The 21,884-nt window shown below is 38.6% G+C and overlaps 1 protein-coding gene across 1 annotated transcript in view; it reads right to left on the minus strand.

Annotated features, from left to right (window-relative positions):
* The window catches only part of ACTR6 (ARP6 actin-related protein 6 homolog (yeast)), a 23,827-nt gene extending 2,498 nt beyond the window's left edge, over nucleotides 1–21,329 (minus strand). The window contains exons 1-10 of the mRNA XM_011992218.1: nucleotides 21,151–21,329; nucleotides 17,171–17,288; nucleotides 16,478–16,546; nucleotides 14,434–14,557; nucleotides 11,992–12,127; nucleotides 11,849–11,905; nucleotides 9,855–9,953; nucleotides 9,681–9,759; nucleotides 3,410–3,581; nucleotides 1,836–1,974 (exon numbers count right to left, since the gene is read on the minus strand). Of these exons, the coding sequence (XP_011847608.1) occupies nucleotides 1,836–1,974; nucleotides 3,410–3,581; nucleotides 9,681–9,759; nucleotides 9,855–9,953; nucleotides 11,849–11,905; nucleotides 11,992–12,127; nucleotides 14,434–14,557; nucleotides 16,478–16,546; nucleotides 17,171–17,288; nucleotides 21,151–21,314 (1,157 nt within the window). The 5' untranslated portion in view covers nucleotides 21,315–21,329. The remainder of the gene's footprint in view (nucleotides 1–1,835; nucleotides 1,975–3,409; nucleotides 3,582–9,680; nucleotides 9,760–9,854; nucleotides 9,954–11,848; nucleotides 11,906–11,991; nucleotides 12,128–14,433; nucleotides 14,558–16,477; nucleotides 16,547–17,170; nucleotides 17,289–21,150) is intronic.
* Nucleotides 21,330–21,884: the final 555 nt, after the last annotated feature.

A 21,884-nucleotide genomic window follows, 5' to 3' on the forward strand; every position in this document is an offset into this window, starting at 1 on the left:
AAAAAAAAAAGTAAAAAAACCCCAAAACCCAACTTGGCTGGGCTTAGGCAGAAGATTACTGAGCCCAGGAGTTGGAGGCAAGCTTGTGTGAAACAGTGAGACTGTCTCTACAGAAAAAAAAAAAAAAGAAGGTTTTCTTTTCTTTCTTTTTTCCTTCTTTTTTTTCTTTTTGTTTTTTTTAGAGACACGGTCACACACTGTTGTCCAGGCTGCAGTGCACTGATGCAATCCTAACTCACTGTAACCTCCAACTCCTGGACTCAAGTGATCTCCCTACCTTGGCCACCCAAACTGGTACAATTACAGGTGTGAGCCACCAAACCTGGCCAATAAATGTTTTCTTTATTATATTTATTATATTTGCATTAAGCTTTTATAAAAATGGATTTATATGTAAGTATACACATATATTTATACAATAGCAGTGGATGCACAATAAAAATTTATTTAATAAAATAATAAGACTTATTTCTGTGGATCCTTTGGCCTGTAACCTGTGCATGCAAGATAAAAAGCCAATATGCTTTATACTCTTAAGAATATATGAACATTAGTGGTGAGAAAAATCATTCCAATATTTTTAAATTGTTTATTCATTTATCTCATAGCTATAAAAGAAAGGGATACCAATGAGGGCCTTCTATGAACTTCTATTGATTTTGGAAAATTCTACTTTAGCTTTAAAGCAAAACTCTAGAATTAAGAGTCAGGTATGTGGGGTCTTGTTTGCAACTCTGCCACTAACACTAGAGGTGAGTTTTTTAGACATATATTTTGGTAAGAAGTCCTCACTCAAGGTAAGAAAACTGGGTTTTAATCTGATCATTGCTATTAACTCACTATAAGGCATTTGCCAACTCATGAGCCCTTGTTTATTTATTTACAAAATACGAATATTGAATAGGATGATATATAAGCCCTTAGAGCTGTAAAATTCTACCTTTGTTTTTTTTGTTTTTTTGCAGCGGGTCTGGGGGAGTTGTTAGTTTGTTTTTGAGACAGAGTCTCGCTCTGTCACCCAGGCTAGCATAGAGTGGTGCAATCTTAGCTCACACCAACCTCCACCTCCTGGGCTCAAATGATCCTCCTTCCTCAGCCTCCTGACTAGCTTGGACTACAGGTGCACACCAGCACATCCGACTAATTTTTTATAGAGACGGGGCTTCACCATGTTGCCCAGGCTGTTCTCAAACTCCTGAGCTCAAGTGATCTGCCTGCCACAGCCTCCCAAAGTGCTGGGATTACAGGCGAGAGCCACTGCGCCTGGCCCTACCTTAGTTTATTTTAACCACTAAAGTGGAAGTGATGATATGCACTTTTTCTCATATAACAGGGTACAGGGTAGACATAAAACAGTTTTGAATTTTAAAAACCTCATTAGAAAAATCATTTAAAGGAGAATTTTTAAAATTCTAAAATAATTTATGAATTGATAAAACTTATCACAATGGTTCAATTATTCAATTTCTATTCCTGACAGAAACTGTCAAGAAATAATACATCTCAAATAAACCATATAGATAATAGCCTGATTGCTTTGCCTATAAAAATCTTTTAGGACCAAGGCTGATTTACTACATGGGAGTAATCACCCCATATACTTAATTGAGCACCCATTGTGTACGAAACATTATGGTTGGCACTTTACATACTTCCATTTAATTTAGTGAAATGTAAGATTTATCATTTCAATTTTTGAAAGAAGAGAAATGAATATTCAGCAGGTGAAATAAATCTGCCACCGTGGGACAGCCAGGCTTTAAACTCAAGTCAACAGACCACCTTTTCTATATGCAGACTTCCATGTTTCATTTCTATATAAAACAACAACTTACTTTTCAGGCAGCACAACAGAAACATCATAATCTGTTGGAGTAAGACATCGAACTTCTGAGTAAACCCGATCCCTAAATCCTGGGAAAAGGGAATTTCCTCCTGTCAAGACAATGTTCTTAAAAAAATGCGGCTGCATTTCTTTAAAAGAAAAAAGAGAAGGAAAGGAAAAAAGGCATTAGAAAATCTGTTCACTTTTCTGGAAAGATGTGGATGAGGGATCAGATAAGAAGCAATGAGGGATTAGAGTTACTGGTGGGAAATCAAATAAATTTTCAAGTCCATTCTAAGATTCGTAATGAGGTTACAGTTTATACAAATAAAGACATTAAAGAGTGAAATATGACCTCATAGATCTTTTAAAGAAAAACCTAAGGTGAGGGGGGTAAACTACTGGCTACTTACTGTACACTCATGTAAGCCATATAAAAATGAGTGACACTGTAGTTAAAAAAAAAAGTTGATAATTATAATTATTATTCTCTAAAATGGGGGGGAGGGGTCTTGCTGTAGGCTGAGACTGTGAGCTATCATAAGGATGAAAAGGTCTTTCATGACATTTGAACTTACAAGCCCAAATCTCCACGTTATCTCACTGAGGCAAACATATATGCTGTGCAATACTTACCTTTGATAGTTAAAAACACTCATAATCTATATTTAAAGAGGGGATCTAAGTATGAACACGCATTAAAGTTACATGATAGCAAATGTTAAGTATTAAAAGCCTTCAAAACACCACTGGAAAATCCATCAGGAATTAACAGGTACAGACTGTCCCACCTAATGTTTCTGTTCAGTAAAACAAGGGCAGAGTTTCCTTATATTGACCTTGAGTCTCACTCTGCCATGACATTAAAGCAGTGTAGTACAAAATGTTGTACACATCGTGACTGCAACCTTATATAAAATGGGAAATATGAAAATAGCTGTGAAATAATTATGTACGGATAGCATTATTATTATTATTATTATTATTTATTTTATGAGAAGAAAGTACATGGCCTGTGCTAGATTTTCTCCAATGCCTACTTCTTGTGAACCAGGGAGATATTAAAGTATCCTAAAACTCTAGAACATTATTTACTTAAGGCATGTTTCAGGAGAATCCAGAAATCACTATGAAACACCATATTCCAATCCCTTTAAAATTAATCCTGTATGTTACTCTAAATGTAACAGAAAGAATAAGTCAGTCCACCAATAGCTGAAAACCATTAAATTGTTAAGTTATAAATTTTTATTCTGTACAGACCTGGGTTAAATGAAAACTTTTCTAAAATGGATATGGCAATTTAATACTCATGGAGAGATACATTTCTTCAAGTTTAAATGGACCATAATGATTTCTCCTCTATCAAATTTATAATCACAAGAAAAGATAAAAAAAAGAAAAAAACTTATACTTAAAAGATGAATCAAGAATTATTTAAGTGCATTATGAGATCTAGAAATCTCTGCAAATAAAACAGACTCACCAATTTCCCTGAAATTATTTAGAAGAAACAGCGTTCATAGGGCTTATGATTCTTTTTAAACAATTACAATTCTTTAGTATTTTACTCTATTTATGTACCTTCAGGTAGATTCTGAATTGAATAGACAATAGCTTCTGGAATTCCCATTTCTTGAATGCCTATATCAGAAGGATTAAAGAGTATTTCTGGAACAGCAAATCTCTCATTGGCCAAACGAAGAATCTGTTCCCCAGATTTGTATTTTCCACTCAATACCATCTCTTCCCTTGGCTTAAAGAAAAAGAAGATTAAAAGTTTAAGTTACATTAATAATATGCAATACTAATATATTAACCATGTTCTTGGAAGTTTCAGGATTCTCAAAATTGAGAAAAATGTGGCTGCCTTTACTGTTGCCAAAATCATACAAAACACAACTAAATAATTACTGATGCCAATATGGCTGTTCCTTCAAAGATAATTTGGCAGCTTTATTCCACACACTTTAAAATATAAAGAGGGCCAGGTGCCCTGGCTCACGCCTGTAATCCCAGCACTTTAGGAGGTCAAGGCGGGTGGATCACTTGAGCCCAGAAGTTCAAGACAGCCTGGGAAACATAGCAAGACACCTGTCTCTTAAGAAAAATAAAATAAAATAAAATACAAAGAAAAAAAAGAGAACAGACAAGAGAGAACTTGATAATCTATCTCTAATGGTACAATGATTCTAGTTCCTAGGGAACAAAGAACACACTCTAAATAAAAAAAAATTTACTATGTCTTGTGTTTCTACTGTCTACTTTCACTCCCCTAATTTAGGTGTTTACTGGATATGTGCCTCTATTCTACTAGGATTTCCCCACTCCCTTCTGGAAACAGTCTACATCTCTACATTTCTTTACTATGTATTCAATCTCTCTTCTAAATTAGTTTACAAATGATTTAAGCAAATTCATGGTCCTTATCCTTGAAATTACCTTATAATTATAAGGCCTATGTATAACAAACAAACTTTAAACAACCATGACTCATATTTTCTTTTTATTTACTTTCTGCTACCCCACCCATTCTGTGAGCTGTAGTGCTGAGGGGGCTAGAAAAAATAATCTCCTCTCACAATATTCTAAATCATTAAAAACAACGGTCCCTCTCAATTTTACAACCATCAGCTTTCCTAGATTCAGGTAAAGACACTCATTTCATTTGACTTATTAATGCAGTTGTCCTCCCATGAAAGGATAGGTCCCAGTCCTTTATGTAAGTATAAAAATACTTAAAATATATTAAAACACTAGCAATTTATTAAAAAGTAACATATATAAATTACATTATAGATTCCTTAATATGATCAGCCATCTATTCTCTATTCAGATTTCAGCTTCCTGAGAGGTTTTTTTCTGCTTCCCAAATAAAAAGATCCTTCACTATTCTCTGTCACCCTGTATTATCCTTCATAGCTTATATTGTTCACCATCACATATCCACGAACTAGCGTAAAAAAGTACCTGGCACACAGTACTCAATAAATTTTTGAATAACAGTATGCAAGACAACAGCATATCATTCATTAAACATATTACATACATTATCCCACTGAACTCTCATATAATCCTGTAACACGGGCATATTTTCCTTTTAAAGTAATGATGCAATTGGGCTCTGCAAGAACATATTACTTGTTCAAGGTCGTTCATATCATAACCCAAAGCACATATAAAATGTTCCTTCCACGATACTACCACTCATAATCTGGATATAAATGCTTAGATTTTGATCATTTGGGAATTCCATGCTCAAAACATTATTCTAGAATAAAAAATATCCTGAAAATTACACAATATTCACAAATACTCCAGGAAGAACAGAAAACTATAAATCACTTTTAACCCAGAAAACTATAAATCACTTTTAACCCAAAATACAGTTCTATGTAACAAAGAGAAGAATATTATGCCTCACAGAAGTATTCTTCCTTCTCAAGCAGAATGGAAAATATTTTCTATGAATTTACAAATTCATTAAATTCCAGCCATTCACTGACTTGAGTTTAAGGGATATAAGTCATTTTGTCAACATTCAAAATAACCTGAGATAGTTGCAGACTTAGAGAATTTCAGTTGATAAAACATTAGAGGTTATCTAGTTCATAGACCTGATTGACAGAAGAGGATCATGGGACTTATTCTGGATAAAATGACTAACTAGGGGAGACAGCCAGTCTAGATATCCTTGTTAAATGTTAGCACTAAAGCCATTAACCATTAACATGTCATCTGGAGGCTGGGCACACTGGTTCACACCTATAATCCCAGCACTTTGGAGGCCAAAGTGGGAGGATCACTTGAGCCCAGGAGTTGAGGCTAGCCTGGGCAACACAGATAAGCATGGTAGCTCGTCTCTACAAGTAACTTTTTAAAAACTTAGGCGTGGTGGCAAACATCTGTGGTTCCAGCTACTTGGGAGGCTAAGGTGGGAGGATCACTTGAGCCTGAGAGGCCAAAGCTGCAGTGAGCCGTGATCGCACTCCAGCCTGGGCTACAGAACAAGACCCCGTCTCAAAACAAACAAAAAATGTAATCTGGTACTACAAGTAGTTTCTGTTTTATTACAGTGTAATTACAAAAGAGTATAATTACAAAAAGACTTTTATTTTAGACATAGACAAATGAAATTTTTAAGTGTCACTGGGAGCTGCTACTTTAGGTCATGTGTCAATGTAGGTCATGGTTACTACACAGCCCTCATAAAGTTAGTTCCAGTACAATTAAAGAAATGATCAGTGTAAGTTATGCTGGCTCTGCAGAAAGTGCTAATCAATGTTGAGGACGATTTTCTCAATTTAGGTCGGTCAAATTCATTATACATTAGCAGGCTTCCTCTTTCTGATAAGAAATAAAACTGGAATTTCTATTGGTTGTTATCTGTAAGGATATTACAGGCCTATTTTTATTGCTATTGTTACTAGCGTTAGTGCTAGAAAATCAAGTATGTAACTTCCCCCAACTACTTAAAAATATTCTTGAAACTATCAAAGTTCAAGTGTTAACAAAATCCTAGGAATAAAGGCTCTCAAATGTTTATTTTAATCAAGTATTAAAATCAAAACAATATACAAAATCCCAATATGTAAAATATAACTGTTTCTAAATCTTTAAAAAATTAAGATGATTTAACACAGAATCTGAATAAGGTATACATTTTAACAAAACTGACAAAGATTAAACCATTCTTTCTATAATAAACATTTGCTGTAACACTGTATCATCTGCCAAAAGCCCGGTTCCAACTGACTGTGTCCACTCATCTGATATTAAAATACACATTAGATATGAGAATCAGCAACAGTGTATCCTGAGTAAATTAAGTGCAGTCTATAACCAGATTCTGTTCACAAGGCCAAAGGCCAATAAGAAACCTTATACGGCTTCTGCCTTTTCTAAAGATGAGGAAACTAATGGTCAACTAGGAGAATAACCACACCTCTACTGGCTTATTGCATAAGGTACTCACTTGAGAAAACACGGCTTATGATTTGGCAAGGAAGAAGCCGGCAGAGTTTAGAAGAAAATGTCCAATAAACAAATAGGTTGTCATTTGCAGGGAAGGAGAGTTGTTCTAAAAAGAAAGATTTCCTAGTTGACTATCCAATCATCTGGAAGAGGTTTTAAGTTTTCAAACTTATGAAGTAAATAATTCTAGGAAGAGGAACTGAGAACATGGCTACAGGTTTTGTTTTGTTTTGAAGTGCCCCAAGAGATTCCAGTGACCAGTCAGGTTTAAGACTGGAAGTCACTGAGACTTTATTCAGATCCATCTCTGTAGAAATCAGGATTACTTTACCCCTGTTAACCCTACAGAGTACCATAAATTTTCCACAAGGTATCAGCTATAAAATATGACGATGATCAAATATTCCTAGTTAGAAAGAGGTTTGGTATTTAAATGTTTGGGGCAGTTTTCCTCGTCTTGTAAAGAAGAAAAAAATCACACCTTCCGTATCCTAGCTAGGACTTGGGCTTCCAGTTTCTCTCCACCTGATGCATGCCCAGGCAACCTTTTCCCATCATGTATCTTAATTCCCATTTCTGAAAGCCAGCCTAGGTCCTTTCAAAAGGATCTGTTTCATTCTTTGTTTTTTGTTTCTTCTGTTTTTAAAGAGACAGGGTCTGGCTCTGTTGCCCAGTTCTGGAGTACAGTGAAATGATAATAGTTCACTGTAAAATCGAATTCATGGGCACAAGCAATCCTCCCACCTTGGCCTCCTGAGTAGCTAGAACTACAGGTGTGCGACACCATGCCCAGCTGATTTTAATTAATTAATTAATTTATTTTTTCCGTAGAGACAGGGTCTCACTTTGTTGCTGAGACTGGTCTCAAACTCCTGGCCTCAAACAATCCTCCCACTTCAGCCTCCCAAAAGGCTGGGATTATAGGTAGGTGTGTGCCACCACAACCAGTCACAAGGATCTGTTTCTAAGAACATAAAAGGATGATTTCAGTTTTTATAGGGCCCCAAGTGGTCTCTGAACTCTGATTCATATTTCACCTCAATAATCTGGCCAAACAAAATTCATTTTTGTTTTCAGGCATACTAAGTATAAATAACTACATAAAACCCACGTATTCACCAACCAGCTTAATGTAACTTTACAGATAAGCTGACACTCCCCTAATTTGGTGTTTTATCATTCACACACATAGTGTTTTATACTTTTACTTCATATTTAAGTATACCTTAATAACATATTATTATTCTCACCAAAAAAAGAGAACATATATTATTCTGCATAGACTAAAAGTATACATAGCTTTCTAAATGTACTTTTCTATGAAAATCAGATTTCTGAGATTTATTCATGCTGTTTATATAGGCTCTACTTGATTTCACTACTGCTTATTATTTTATTATATGAACATATTAAAAAATTATTCTCCTTCCATTAGTGGATATTTAGGCAGGACTCAATTTTTCACTATTTTAAATTACACTGCAATGAATATTATAAATGTCTCCTTGTACAAATGTGCTTATGTTTCTAACCAAAGATTTTTAACTTCCCAACAGTCCTCATCAAGTTGGTAACCAGAAACGCAAACTTCACATTTACCTAAACACAGAAGTCATTTTATCTGAGCTGATCAAAGATAAATAGAAATTATTTTGACATCCATGATAAACTGCTTCTCAACACTTTCAAACTCCATTGGATTTTGCCCTTTTCTAATCTAATCATACCAGACCAAACAGAAGTAAAACTTGGCCCTGGGTCAACCATGTCAATAATTTTCACAATAGGAAAATAACCAATTTCTAACTCAATTTAAACTAGTAAACAAAAATGAGTTAGCCATAATATACATAATGATACTGTTTATCTCCAGATTTGCCCTATGTGCTATCTTTTGGCTGATAGTTCTTTTTCTAAATAAATTTACTAAGAAATTTATCAATCAAATTTCACTTTCGCCTGGTGAAATGGCCAGCAGGAAGGTAGTAATCAACAACTCTCTAAGGGCCAGGAGCTGTGGCTCATGCCTGTAATCCCAACACCTAGAAGCCAAGGCAGGAGGATCATTTGAGTCCAGGAGTTTGAGGTCAGCCTAGGCAACACTGTAGGACCCCGTCTCTACAAAAAATACAAATATGAGCCAGGCGTGGTGGCACATGCCTGCAGTCACAGCAACTCTGGAGGCTGAAACAGGAGGATCACTTGGGCCTGGGAGGTCAAGGTTATAGTGAGTGCTGTGATCGCACCATTGCACTCTAGCCTGGGTCACAGAGTGAGATGCTGTCTCAAAACAAAAAACAAAAAACAGACAGACAAAAGAAAAGCAACTCTCTAAGGCCCTGCCAATCCCAGCTGGATGTGAAATTATTATATTATTATTATTATTATTTTTTTTTTTGAGACAGAGTCTAGCTGTGTCACCTAGGCTGGAGCGCAGTGGTGTGATCTCAGCTCACTGCAACCTCCACCTCCTGGGTTCAAGTGATTCTCCTGCCTCAGCCTCCCAAGTAGCTGGAACTACAGGCACCCGCCACCACACCCAGCTAATTGTTTTTATATTTTTAGTAGAGACGGGGTTTCACTATGTTAGCCAGGCTGGTCTTGAACTCCTGACCTTGTGATCCACCTGACTCAGCCTCCCAAAGTGCTGGGATTACATGTGTGAGCCATTGCGCCTGGCCTAAATGAAATTCTTTTCAAATCTAACTGAGGTGATCACTTGAAATATCACTGATTTTTTTTTTTTTTAATTTTATAATAAGAGACAGGGGCTTGCTTTGTTGCCCAGGCCAGTGTCTTAACTCCCATGTTGGCCTCCCCAAGTGTTGGGATTATAGACATGAGCCATAGCAACCATCCATTGATGGTTTTTAAAAATTACCTTACAAAAGCCCTTTTTAATTGTACTGAAGTCAGGCAAGACATAGTCTATCATTACTGTATTTTCTTCTCCTTTCAACCTGGAAAACAAAATCGAGATTTATGAAATATCCTAATTATGTGTAACATCCCCCAACAATCTACTTTCCAATTCTTAGACTGTCATTATACATACTTTGCAATATCCATGTCTCTATAAAAATCCTGAGACACATAGCATACATCTTCTTTCACTTGATTAATCACATGTGTTTCATCCATAACATGTAGCTGCCTAACAGAAATAAAAGTTGTAAAATTTGACACAGAAACAAATATAATTTACAATTATCTGACATTTTTTCTGGAATTAAATTTTCAGGCAACTGATTTTTTGAAATTTGAAATTCTTGAATGTGTAAAATAATTTTAACTTTATGGAATACTGTCACTTCCATTAATTTCCATACTATTCCTCTGAGGGTAGATATTAGTCAGTTTATAGGTAAGGAAATGGAAAACAAAGATATTAAGTGGGGTTTATCTAACTAAAAAGCAAACATCCCCCCGCAAACCGTTCTGAATAGAATCTGGCTACAATGCCTTAACTCTATGCACTTTCTTTTCTGATTATATTAAGCATTGTTGAGTCAGCACACAGTACCAAGCACATACAAGCTGTTTAATAATAAATATTTGACTGAGGGTGAAGCTTAAACATTGGCTTACTATAGAAATAAAGATGTTTAACAATAAACAAAAACTTTTCCACCTCCCAAAGTGCTGGGACTACAGATGTGAGCCACTGTACCTGGCCATAATTATTTTTAATGAAAAAATTGGAAAACGTATGGCATGACTGGGTGTGGCCATCCCAGTATTCATTCTCCCACCAGTATCTTTAAAATATATATGTGTATACTTTAAGTTGACATGTAATAATTGTACATATTTCTCAGGTACACAGTGATGGTTTGCTGGGAGCTGTGGCTACACCTGTAATCCCAGCACTTTGGAAGGCTGAGGCAGGAGGACAGCTTAAACCCATGAGTTTCAGACCAGCCTGGCCAACACAGTGAGAACCTGTTTACAAAAATTAGCCAGGTGTGGTAGCACATGCCTGTGGTCCCAGCTACTTGGGAGGCTGAGGCAGGATAATTTCTTGAGCCTAGGAGTTGAGGATGCAGTGAACTATGAACACACCACTGCACTCCAGCCTGGGTGACAAAGTAAGACCCTGTCTCAAAATAAAAAAGAAACTCACACAGTGAATCAGATCAGGATAACTAGAATATCCATCATCTTAAACACTTATCCATTTTTTTGTGTTGGTAACACTCAATATCCTCCTTCTAGTTATCTGAGACTGTAACATTCTTGCCAAGCTCAGGGGCGTGAAGTGCAGGTCAGTAATCCCAGCTACTAAGGGAGGCTGAGATGGGAGATCTCCTGAGCCCAGGAGTTTGAGACCAGCCTGGGCAACATTGTGAGAACTTGCCTCAAATAACAATAATAGTAATAATAAAATTATAAAAAGAAAACAAACAAAAAGCAACTAACATTCTTCAAATAGTAAACATATAGCGATGGAAAGCCAATCAGTGGTTGCCAGGGGTCAGTGACACAGTGGGGGAACAAATATAAAGGAGTAGGGCACTTAGGGGAGCAAAGGGATACTGATGGTATGATACCATCCAAAGTTAATGTAACAAGAAATTGAGATTTAAGAAATCTACTTACGTGTTAAACACAATAAAATTAAAAATAGCAGCATAAGTTAATGTACAACATTTACTATTTTTTTTTTCCTTTTTTTTTTTGGAGAGAGAGGGTCTCACTCTGTCACCCAGGCTGGAGTGAAGTGGTGCGATTTTGGCTCACTGCAACCTCCACCTCCTGGTTCAAGTGATTCTCATGCCCCAGCCTCCCAAGTAGCTGGGATTACAGGTGTGCACCACCACACCTGGCTAATTTTTGTATTTTTAGTAGAGGTGGGGTTTTGCCATGTTGTCCAGGCTGGTCTTGAACCCCTGGCCTCAAGTGATGCACCCACCTCGGCCTCCCAATGTGCTGGGATTACAGGCATGAGTCACCATGCCTGGCATTAAAAGTTAAGAATAATCTTAAATTACTTTAAGAAGTTCCTCCCCAGAGCCCCATCCTCCCAAAGAATCAAAGCTAAAGCATCACCTGTAAGATATGATCTCCTTTAGATGATTGGTTAAGAGTTTTCCTCCCACATTTATCCTGAAAGAGGAGAACTCAAATTTAATTATTGCACATATCATTCCGTTTAATCTTTAGAAACAACATGAAAATTAAATGCAACTCACCGAATAATTGCTTCTTTTTTCTTTTTACTTCGACAATAAGGAACTATATGTGTAAAGGAATATCCACTATCAACAATGATACAGCATAATTCGGAAGGATTATCTCGGAAATACCTATGTGCACTGAGAGCCCCAGCTATTTAAAAAAAAAGATAAAGAAAAAAGTGAACAAAAATATAACACTACTTTAAAGCAATTAAAAAGGAAGAAAACAAAGACAAGCAGCAAGACAGAAATGTTCCCTTTAATTACAAGAAAAATGTTAATTTATAATACTATTCAGAACTGTCAAAAGATCTTTATAGTGTTTATACTTTAAAATACCACACTTACATGGTAAACATAATAAAAATCTGGTATCCATTTTTAAAGGTAAATATTCACTCCATAGTTTAAAATAATTACTACAACAGCAGCTCATTTTTACTGATCATTTATTACATGCCAGACTCTATTCTAAAATCTGTATAACGAGTGTGTGTGTTAATACTCAAAACAATTCCATTTTACAGATGAGGAACCTGAAGCTCAGAGAAGTTAAGTGATGTGGTCAAAGTCACACAGTTAGGAAGTACCAGAGCCAGGATTCAAACCTAGGCTGTGTGTCTGTACAGCAGGGTTCTCAACCTCAGAACTACTGACATTGGGGGTTGGATAACTCCTTGTTGTATAGGGCTTTCCTGTGTGTTGTAGGATGTTTAACAGCATCTTGGCCTCTACCCATGAGATGCCAGTAGCACCTTCCCAGTGATAACGATCATGGTTCAATGCAACCTCCACCTCCTGGGCTCAAGTGATCCTCTTGCCTCAGCCTCTCCAGTAGCTGGGACTATACACATGCACCACCAAGCCTGGTTAATTTTTTAATTTTTCTTTTGTAGAGATGGAGTCTCATAATGTTGACCAGGCTGATTTCAAACTCCTAGCCTAAAGTGGTCCTGCTACCTTGGCCTCCCAAAGTTCTGGGATTATAGGCATGAGCCACTGCACCTGGTTGAGATTGTGCCCTTAACCACTGCACATACTGCTGCTTATATGGACTTAAATTCTGAAAATTAAATATTTAAATACTTTCATTGTACCCAACCATGTCACGTAATCTAAGCCTGTAATAAACTTGCTTCTAGATGATATTTACAGATTGTTCTCCCTCACACTGGCAGCCTGAGCTACTAACATAATTTCAAACAATAAGAATTGGGCCTGGAGCCATGGCTTACGCCTATAATCCCAGCACTCTGGGAGGCTGAGGCAGGAAGATCTCTTGAGTCCAGGAGTTCAAGACCAGCCTGGGCAAGAAAATGAGAACCTGTCTCTACAAAAAATAAATAAATCAGCCAGATGTGGCAGCACACACCAGTGGTGCCAGCTACTTGGGAAGCTAAGGCGGGAGGATACCTTGAGCCCAGGAGGTGGAGGCTGCAGTGAGCCATGTTCGTGCCAACACACTCTAGCCTGGGCAACAGAGCCAGACCCTGACTTAACAAAAACAAACAAACAATAATAATTGCAAACACATAAATGACAGAAAAGATAACTACCTCAGAATCTTTCAGAAATGAGAAATATGTGGCTAATAACTTCTTTAGAAAGAAATGTTAGTAAAAAGATAAAATGAGAGATGTCTGACTATATAATCTCTGAGGGTTCGTTTAGTTTTAAAATTCCAAGACTTGCCAGGTGCAATGCCTCATGCCTGTAATCCCAGCACTTTGGGAGGGCAAGGCGGGTGGATCACTTGAGATCAGGAGTTCAAGACCAGCCTGACCAACATGGTGAAACTCCATCTCTACTAAAAATACAAAATTAGCCAGGCATGGTGGCGCACGCCTGTAATCCCAGCTACTTGGGAGGCTGAGGCAGGAGAATCGCTTGAACCCAGGAGGCGGAAGGTGCAGTGAGCAGAGATCGCTCCATTGCACACCAGCCTGGGCAACAAGACCAAAACCCGGTCTCAAAAAAAAAAAAAAAAGTCCAAATCTAAAAAATGCCACATAGCATTCTGGAACTTTAAGAGTTTATTTACTCGGTTCATATCCATATTCACATTTCACATAACTCAATTTCTTTTTTTTTTGAGACAGGATCTCACTCTGTCACCCAGGCTGGCACAATCACAGCTCACTGCGGCTTCAACCTCCCGGGCTCAGATGATCCTCCTGTCTCAGCTTCCTAAGTAGCTGGGACTACAGGTGTGTGTCACTACGCCCAACTAATTTTTCTATTTTTTTGTAGAGACAGGGTTTCACCATGTTGCCCAGGCTGATCTCAAACTCCTAAACTCAAGTGATCTACCCACCTCAGCCTCCCCAAATGATGGGATTACAGGTGTTAGCCACTGCGCCAGCCAAGAATGCCACTTAATATTTTGGGACTTTATAAATATTACCCTATTCATATCCATAGTCATGTAACTCAATTCCAGTGAAAACTTGAACTCACCATTTACTCTTAATACTGCTTGGAACTGGTATTCTTCAAATAGAATTTCATTCATTGATTCTTGAATTGAAGTGAAGTTAAAGTACGGTTCAGTGATAATAATATTAGTATCTAAAAAATCAACCTATAGGAGAAAATATTCCAAAATGTTTTATAATTTGTAGTGATAATTAACACTTGTTTTACATATACAAATTTATTTAATCCTCACAATAATCATGATAAGTCTTATTACTATCCTCATTTAATAGATGAGCAAACTGAGGCACAGAAAAGTTAAATAAGTGACCAAGGTTCATAGAGCTATTTAATGACATAGGTAAGATTTGAATCCAGGGAGTCTACTTACAGAATCCATGTACTTAACTATTACGCAGTTTTACTTCTCTTGGAGGTAGCACTAATAAAATGTTACCAGCCTGGCATAGTGGCTCATACCTGTAATCCCAGAACTTTGGGAGGCTGATGTGGGAGGATTGCTTGAGGCTAGGAATTTATGAGACCAGCCTGGGCAACATAGCAAGACCCCATCACTACTAAAAAATAATAATAATAATAAATAAAAATTAGCGAGGCAATAAAAATTAGTGCATGCCTGTAGACCCGAATACTTAGAAGGATGAGGTAGGAGAATTGCTTCAGCCTGGGAAATTGAGGCTGCAGTGAGCCATGATTGTGCAACAGAGCAAGACTCTGCCTCTAAAAAATGAAAGAAAATAAAATGTTACTATAAAATTGTTTAAAGACAATTATGGAAACATTAATGAATGATATAACAAATATTGGGGCTGTTGTTATGTTTCTAAATAAAACGAAAACAAGGTCAGGCAAGATGGCTCAGCTTATAATCCCAGCACTTTGGGAGGCCGAGGCAGGCAGATCACCTGAGGTAAGGAGTTCCAAACCAGCCTGGCCAACATGGTGAAACCCCATCTCTACTAAAAATACAAAAAAAAAAAGAGCCGGGTGTGGCGGCGCGTGCCTGTAGTCCCAGCCACTTAGGTGGCCAAGGCAGGAGAATCACTTGAAGCCAGGAGGCGGAGGTTGTAGTGAGCCGAGATTGTGCCACTGCACTCCAGTCTGGGTGACAGAGCAAGACTCTACCTCAAAAAAAAAAAAAAAAACAGGACAGGACAAGACAAAAACAAAACAAGAGAAAATTGGGCTGGGTGCGGTGGTTCACGCCTGGGAAGTTTGGTTAAGCCCAGGAGTTTGAGATCAGCCTGGGCATCTCTATTAAAAAGAAAAGAAAATCATATTTAAAAAAATACTTGCAGATGTTTTATTTATGTATTTATTTATTTATTGAGACATAGTCTCACCCAGGCTGGAATGCAGTAGCGCAATCTCGGCTCACTGCAACCTCCACCTTCTGGGTTCAAGCAATTCTCCTGCCTCAGCCTCCCGAGTAGCTGGGACTACAGGTGTGTGCCACCATGCCTGGCTAATTTTTGTATTTTTAGTAGAGACGGGGTTTCACCATGTTGGCCAGGCTCGTCTCAAACTCCCAACCTCAAGTGATCCACTCGCCTCACCCTCCCGAAGTACTGGGATTACAGGCGTGAGCCACCATGCTTGGCCTGTAGATGTTTGAAATAAAAAAATTAAAAAATAAAAAGCTTAAGATATTCAAGTTTATGTAATTCTCTCACACACATTCTTGAGAAGTATTAAAACTTGAACATTTTCTCTGTATACCTATAATCACATTACAGACATTAAAAACAACAAAATCTTCCTGTAATATTCACGTATTTAGATACGTAAGCAAAGACGTCTTATTGTGAAAATTAAGATGATACAGTGAATTGATCTAGTAATAGAAATCTGAAGTAAAATTTTGAGTTTCATACAGACTATCTTTACTCAACCTCTACTTCAACATGGAAATTTTATTCACTTGCATTTATTATTTATTTTAAAAGTGACTTAAATATGTACTAAGAATATATTCATAAGTTTATAAATCTTAAAATGTAAGTTATAATTTTTCATTACAATTAAACATGGAAATAGAATTTGAATACATACTGTAATTTGTTACCTGATACATTTCTTTTCCAAAAAGGTAATCCCAAACTTGTCTTTGAACATCCCAATTCACCAAGTAGCCCTAAAAAATATTTTTATAAATTTAAGTATCAAGACTATTTGAATAATTTTTAAAAATCAGATTATAAATATTTGAATAATATTTAAAAATCAGATTCTAAATCACTGATTTCTATCTATGGTTATCATTTCCAGTGTAATGCTGTTTGAATTTCTTTTTTTTAAATAAAAAAATTTTTTTTTATTATACTTTAAGTTTTGGGATACATGTGCAAAACGTGCAGGTGTTTGCTACATGGGAATACTGCTGTATGAATTTCAAACCAATTATGTTAGTATGTTTTTCTCCTTTAAAAAGTTAAAAAAAAAAACTCACAAATAAGCAATAACTAAAATGTCAGAGGTTCAAAAGACACACCAATATATATATACAGTCGCCTCCCTATACTTATTTTCTTACATTAATGTGTGCATACCACTTAAGAGTTAATTAAGTAAAAATCAGTACTCACAATAAGTAACTAAATCATGGTCATTTATTTTTACCCAAACAATTAAATTTTAACTTGGGTTTAATTAGGTTGTAGTTAAAATTTAAGTTACACACAGTCTTCTACATACAATTAAAATTATCTTTAAATTTAGGTCTACAATGCTAGAAATGAAACATAATTAATTGGATTACCTTTTGAAAAGGAAGGATGTAAAACAGTCCAGAAGGGTCTTTTATTTCATCTATCTGGTTGGCAGTAAAAGTTTTAAGACGTGCTGTTTTTGACCGGAACTGACAATTAGGAATAACCCTAGAAACAAGGAAACAAATAATTATCCCCTAAATATTTAGCTCCTAAAAACATTTTTACTTAACCACTACTCTTGATGCCAAAAGACTAGTGTATCCTAAGATTGGTATATCCAGTGTTTCTCATTCTGTCTTAAAATAATACAAAAGGCTGGGAGTGGGGGCTCATGCCTATAATCCCAGCACTTTGGGAGCAAGATGATCACTTGAGACCAGGAGTTAAGACCAGCCTAGACAACACAGCCAAAACCTGTCTCTACAAAAAATAAAACATAAGGCCGGGCGTGGTGGCTCATGTCTGTAATCCCAGCACTTTGGGAGGCAAAGGCGGGCAGATCACTTGAGGTCAGGAGTTCGGGACCAGCCTGGCCAAGAGGGTGAAACCCCGTCTCTACAAAAAAAAATACAGAAATTAGCCAGGCATGGTGGCACATGCCTGTAGTACCAGCCACTAGGAAGGCTGAGGCATGAGAATCGCTTGAACCTGGGAGGCGGAGGTTGCAGTGGTCCGAGATCGCACCCCTGCACTCCAGCTTTGGCGACGGGGCAAGACTCAGTCTCAAAAATAACAATAAAATAAAATAAAAAAGAAAAATACAAATCAGGCAGGCATAGTGATGAGCATCTATATTCCTATCTTCTAGAGGAAAGCTAAGGCAGGAGGACTGCTTGAACGCAGGAGTTTACAGCTGAAATGAACTGTGATCCCACTACTGCATTCCAGCCTGGGTGGACAGAGCAAGGCCCTGTCTCTATTTCACAATAATAATAACATTAAAATGCCCCCCTCCCCCATTTTTTTTTTAAAGTTCAGTATGTAACAAGTTCTATACGGATCCTTTCTCTAATAATCCTCAAGAAAAAACCCTTACAGGTCAGTATTGCTTCTGCCACTGCAGAGATGAGAGCCAGTATTTTGGTAAAGGTCTTAGTCTTTCTGGCTTTAACACAGAAAGTCTTAATACCGTTTGGATTAAAGATTCACAAGTTAGGCCAGGCGTGGAGGCTCATGCCTGTAATCCCAGCTACTCGGAAGGCCGAGGTAGGAGAATGGCGTGAACCCGGGAGGCAGAGCTTGCAGTGAGCCAAGATCACACCACTGCACTCCAGCCTGGGCAACTGAGTGAGACTCTGTCTCCAAAAAAAAAAAAAAAAAGAAAGAGATTCACAAGTTAAAAATTATGGCCATAAAAATTAAGGTTCCAACTGGGCACGGTGGCTCACGAATGTAATCCCAGCACTTTGGAAGGCTGAGGCGGGCAGATCATGAGATCAGGAGTTCAAGACCAGCCTGGCCAACATGGTGAAACCCCATCTCTACTAAAAAATTCAAAAATTAGCTGGGCATAGTGGTGCGTGCCTGTAATCCTAGTCACTGGGGAGGCTGAGGCAGGAGAACTGCTTGAACCTAGGAGGCGGAGATTGCAGTGAGCAGAGATCACGCCACTGCACTCCAGCCTGGGCAACAGAGCAAGACTGTCTCAAAAGAAAAAAGAAAAAGAAAAAGAAAAAATTAAGTTTCCATGAAGCCAAAGACCTTCAATCAGCAAGATGCTATAGGGCAGGGGTCCCCAGCTGCAGGGCTTGTGGTCCGTTACCTGTCTGTGGTCTGTTGGGAATCAAGCCTTCATAGCAAGAGGTGAGCACCAGGGTGGGGAAAGCGGGTGGGGCCATGAGCATTAACATCTAAATTGCATCTCCTGTCAGATCATCCATAGCGTTAGATTCTCACAGGAGGACGAACCCTATTTTGAACTGTGCATGCAAGGGATCTAGTTTGCACACTTTTCTTTGTGGGAATCTAATACCTGAGAACAGTTTCATTTCAAAACCGTCACCCAAACCCATACCCCCAACCACATGTTAAAATTGTCTTCCATGAAACCAGTCCCTGGTGCAAAAAAGATTGGAGACTGCTGCTGCTACGGGGTACAGAAGTAGCAACTACTTTTTTTTTTTTTTTGAGACGTAGTCTCTCTCTGTCGCCCCACGCTGGAGTGCAGTGGCCCAATCTCAGCTCACTGCAAGCTCTGCCTTCCGGGCTCAGGCCATTCTCCTGCCTCGGCCTCCCAAGTAGCTGGGACTACAGGCGCCCGCCACCACACCTGGCTAATTTTAGTATTTTTAGTAGAGACAGGGTTTCATCGTGTTAGCCAGGATGGTCTCGATCTCCTGACCTCGTGATCCACCCCCCTCGGCCTCTTGCTGTTTGCCATGAGCTTACAATCTGGTTTGGAAGCTAAACTAGAGCCATTATCAATTATACACATACAAAACGACACTGGGATAATACTGTAAAAAATGTTTTATACCTGCTTATTTCACTTATAATACTGTCAACATTTTCTCTACATGTTTAAATATTCTTTGAAGACATAATTTTAAGAAGCTGAATTTGTTAACAATCTCATGGTTGTATTTTGATGTATTTAGCCAATATGCTATTCCTGATTATTTAGCTTGCTTCCCATTTTTTGGCTGCCTGTATATGATGTCTATGAATAATACAAAGCACTTCTAATTAATTCTCTAAGTAATAATAGAATTACTGTGTCGTGGCCAGGCGTGGTGGCTCACGCCTGTAATCCCAGCACTTTAGGAGGCCGACGCAGGCAGATCACGAGGTCAGGAATTCAGACCAGCCTGGTCAATATGGTGAAACCCCCATCTCTACTAAAAATACAAAACTTAGCTGGGCACGGGGGCGCGCGCCTGTAGTCCCAGCTACTTGGGAGGCTGAGGCATGAGAATGGCTTGAACCCGGGAGGCAGATGTTGCAGCAAGCCGAGATGGTGCCACTGCACTCCAGCCTGGACGACAGAGCAAGACTCCCTCTCCAAAAAAAAAAAAAAAAAAAAAAAAAGAATTGCTGTGTCAGCTAGGTGTGGTGGCTCACACCCGTAATATCAGCACTTTGGGAGGCCAACGCAGGTAGATTGTTTGAGGCCAGGGACTGAAGACCAGCCTGGCCAACACCGTGAAACCCCGTCTCTACTAAAAATACAAAAAATTTGCCGGGCGTGGTGGCGCACGCCTATAATCCCAGCTACTCCGGAGGCTGAGGCGGGAAGATCACTTGAATTCAGGCTGCAGTGAGCTGAGATCGCACCACTGCACTCCAGCCTCGGCGACAATGATAACGATACACATTGCCAAAACGTTTTCCAGAACGGCTGTAACAATTTACATTCCTACTCAGTTTGATTTCCCTCTTTTTCAAAATAAATGAAAAAGAAGGAGGAAGGAAGGTAAGAATTTTTTTTAATGCTCTGTTAATTTGATAAAGGGAAGGCGTGACTTTAAGTTTACTTATTTACTCAAACATATATTTTATGACTATACATGTTATGAATGCCATTGTATTAATAGTACTTCTGTTTAACTGACCTTACCAACTAGGTCGGCCAGTAGGCCAGTCTTCAAAGCCTCTAGATCCTAAAACCGTGATTTTTAGACTTTTAGGGAGTCATAGAACCCTTTGAGAATCTAATGAAACCTATAATCTTGTACCCAGGAAAATCCACATACACCCAAACACGCTGCCCACAGTTTCCAAAGGCTGATGAACTTTACGGACCCTTCTGTTAGGAACGCATCTCTAAAAGTCTATTTTCCTTGGCTATTTCCTCTTAAGAAATAAAACAGACATCCCACTTCCGGGGCCTCGCAGCCCAAAACTAAAACCAAAATCAATTTCAATTCAAAGCATCACAACCACCCACCCAGCTCCAACCAGGGAATCCCTCTGGCTAAGTCAGGGCCGCGCGGGGGCGTCTGCAGTTCATTGATGTCCGGAGATGAAACGTAGCACATGAAACCACTAGGCATATATATCTTGTCCCTCGGAGAAAGAAAGCACTTACGACACATTTTCATGGCTGTAACCGATTTTGGCGTTGTAAGCTCCGTTATCCAGCACCAAGGTCGTCATTTCACCACCAACCACACCGCAGCCGCCGTTGTTTTCCCTTTCCGACCCCTCTGCTCGAGCCTTTTCCGGTACTCTATGGTTTGTTGGGCGGAGCATTAGGACGCGCCTCTGGTCACCCTAGCAACGGTGAACGCCGGAAGTCGGAGATGCTGAGCAGCACAGACCGTTAGGGAGTGTCCGCTGTGCTTCCAAACTTAACCTGTTTGTGTGGTGGCGAGATTTGATTGCTAAGTGCTTTCTCGCTCATTTCGTATTTGTTTTTAACTGCACAGATTGATTTGCGCAACTTTTTTCTAATCCTGTAGAGAACCGGCTGCGTGCCGTGTGTGTGTGCATGTGTGTGTATATGTGTGTGTCTTCCGATAGCATTCTTCAGACGGTGACATTCTTTGAAGAAAAAAGTGCAAAACCATACGCAGCAAGAAGGTCTATCGACTGCCTTGCTCTTGGACTCACATTCATACCGTCCTCTTCCCCATTCCACTTACTCTTCAGGACGCAGCTGAGTCTTTCTCATCCAAAAATGGCTTTTGTACCGGACGCGGTGGCTCACGCCTGTAATCCCAGCACTTTAGGAGACCGAGGCAAGCAGATCACTTGAGGTCAGGAGCTTGAGACCAGCCTGACCAACACGGCGAAACCCCGTCTCTATTAAAAATACAAAAA

Source organism: Mandrillus leucophaeus, unplaced genomic scaffold (genome assembly GCF_000951045.1).
Source record: "Mandrillus leucophaeus isolate KB7577 unplaced genomic scaffold, Mleu.le_1.0 Scaffold408, whole genome shotgun sequence".
NCBI lineage: Eukaryota > Metazoa > Chordata > Mammalia > Primates > Cercopithecidae > Mandrillus > Mandrillus leucophaeus.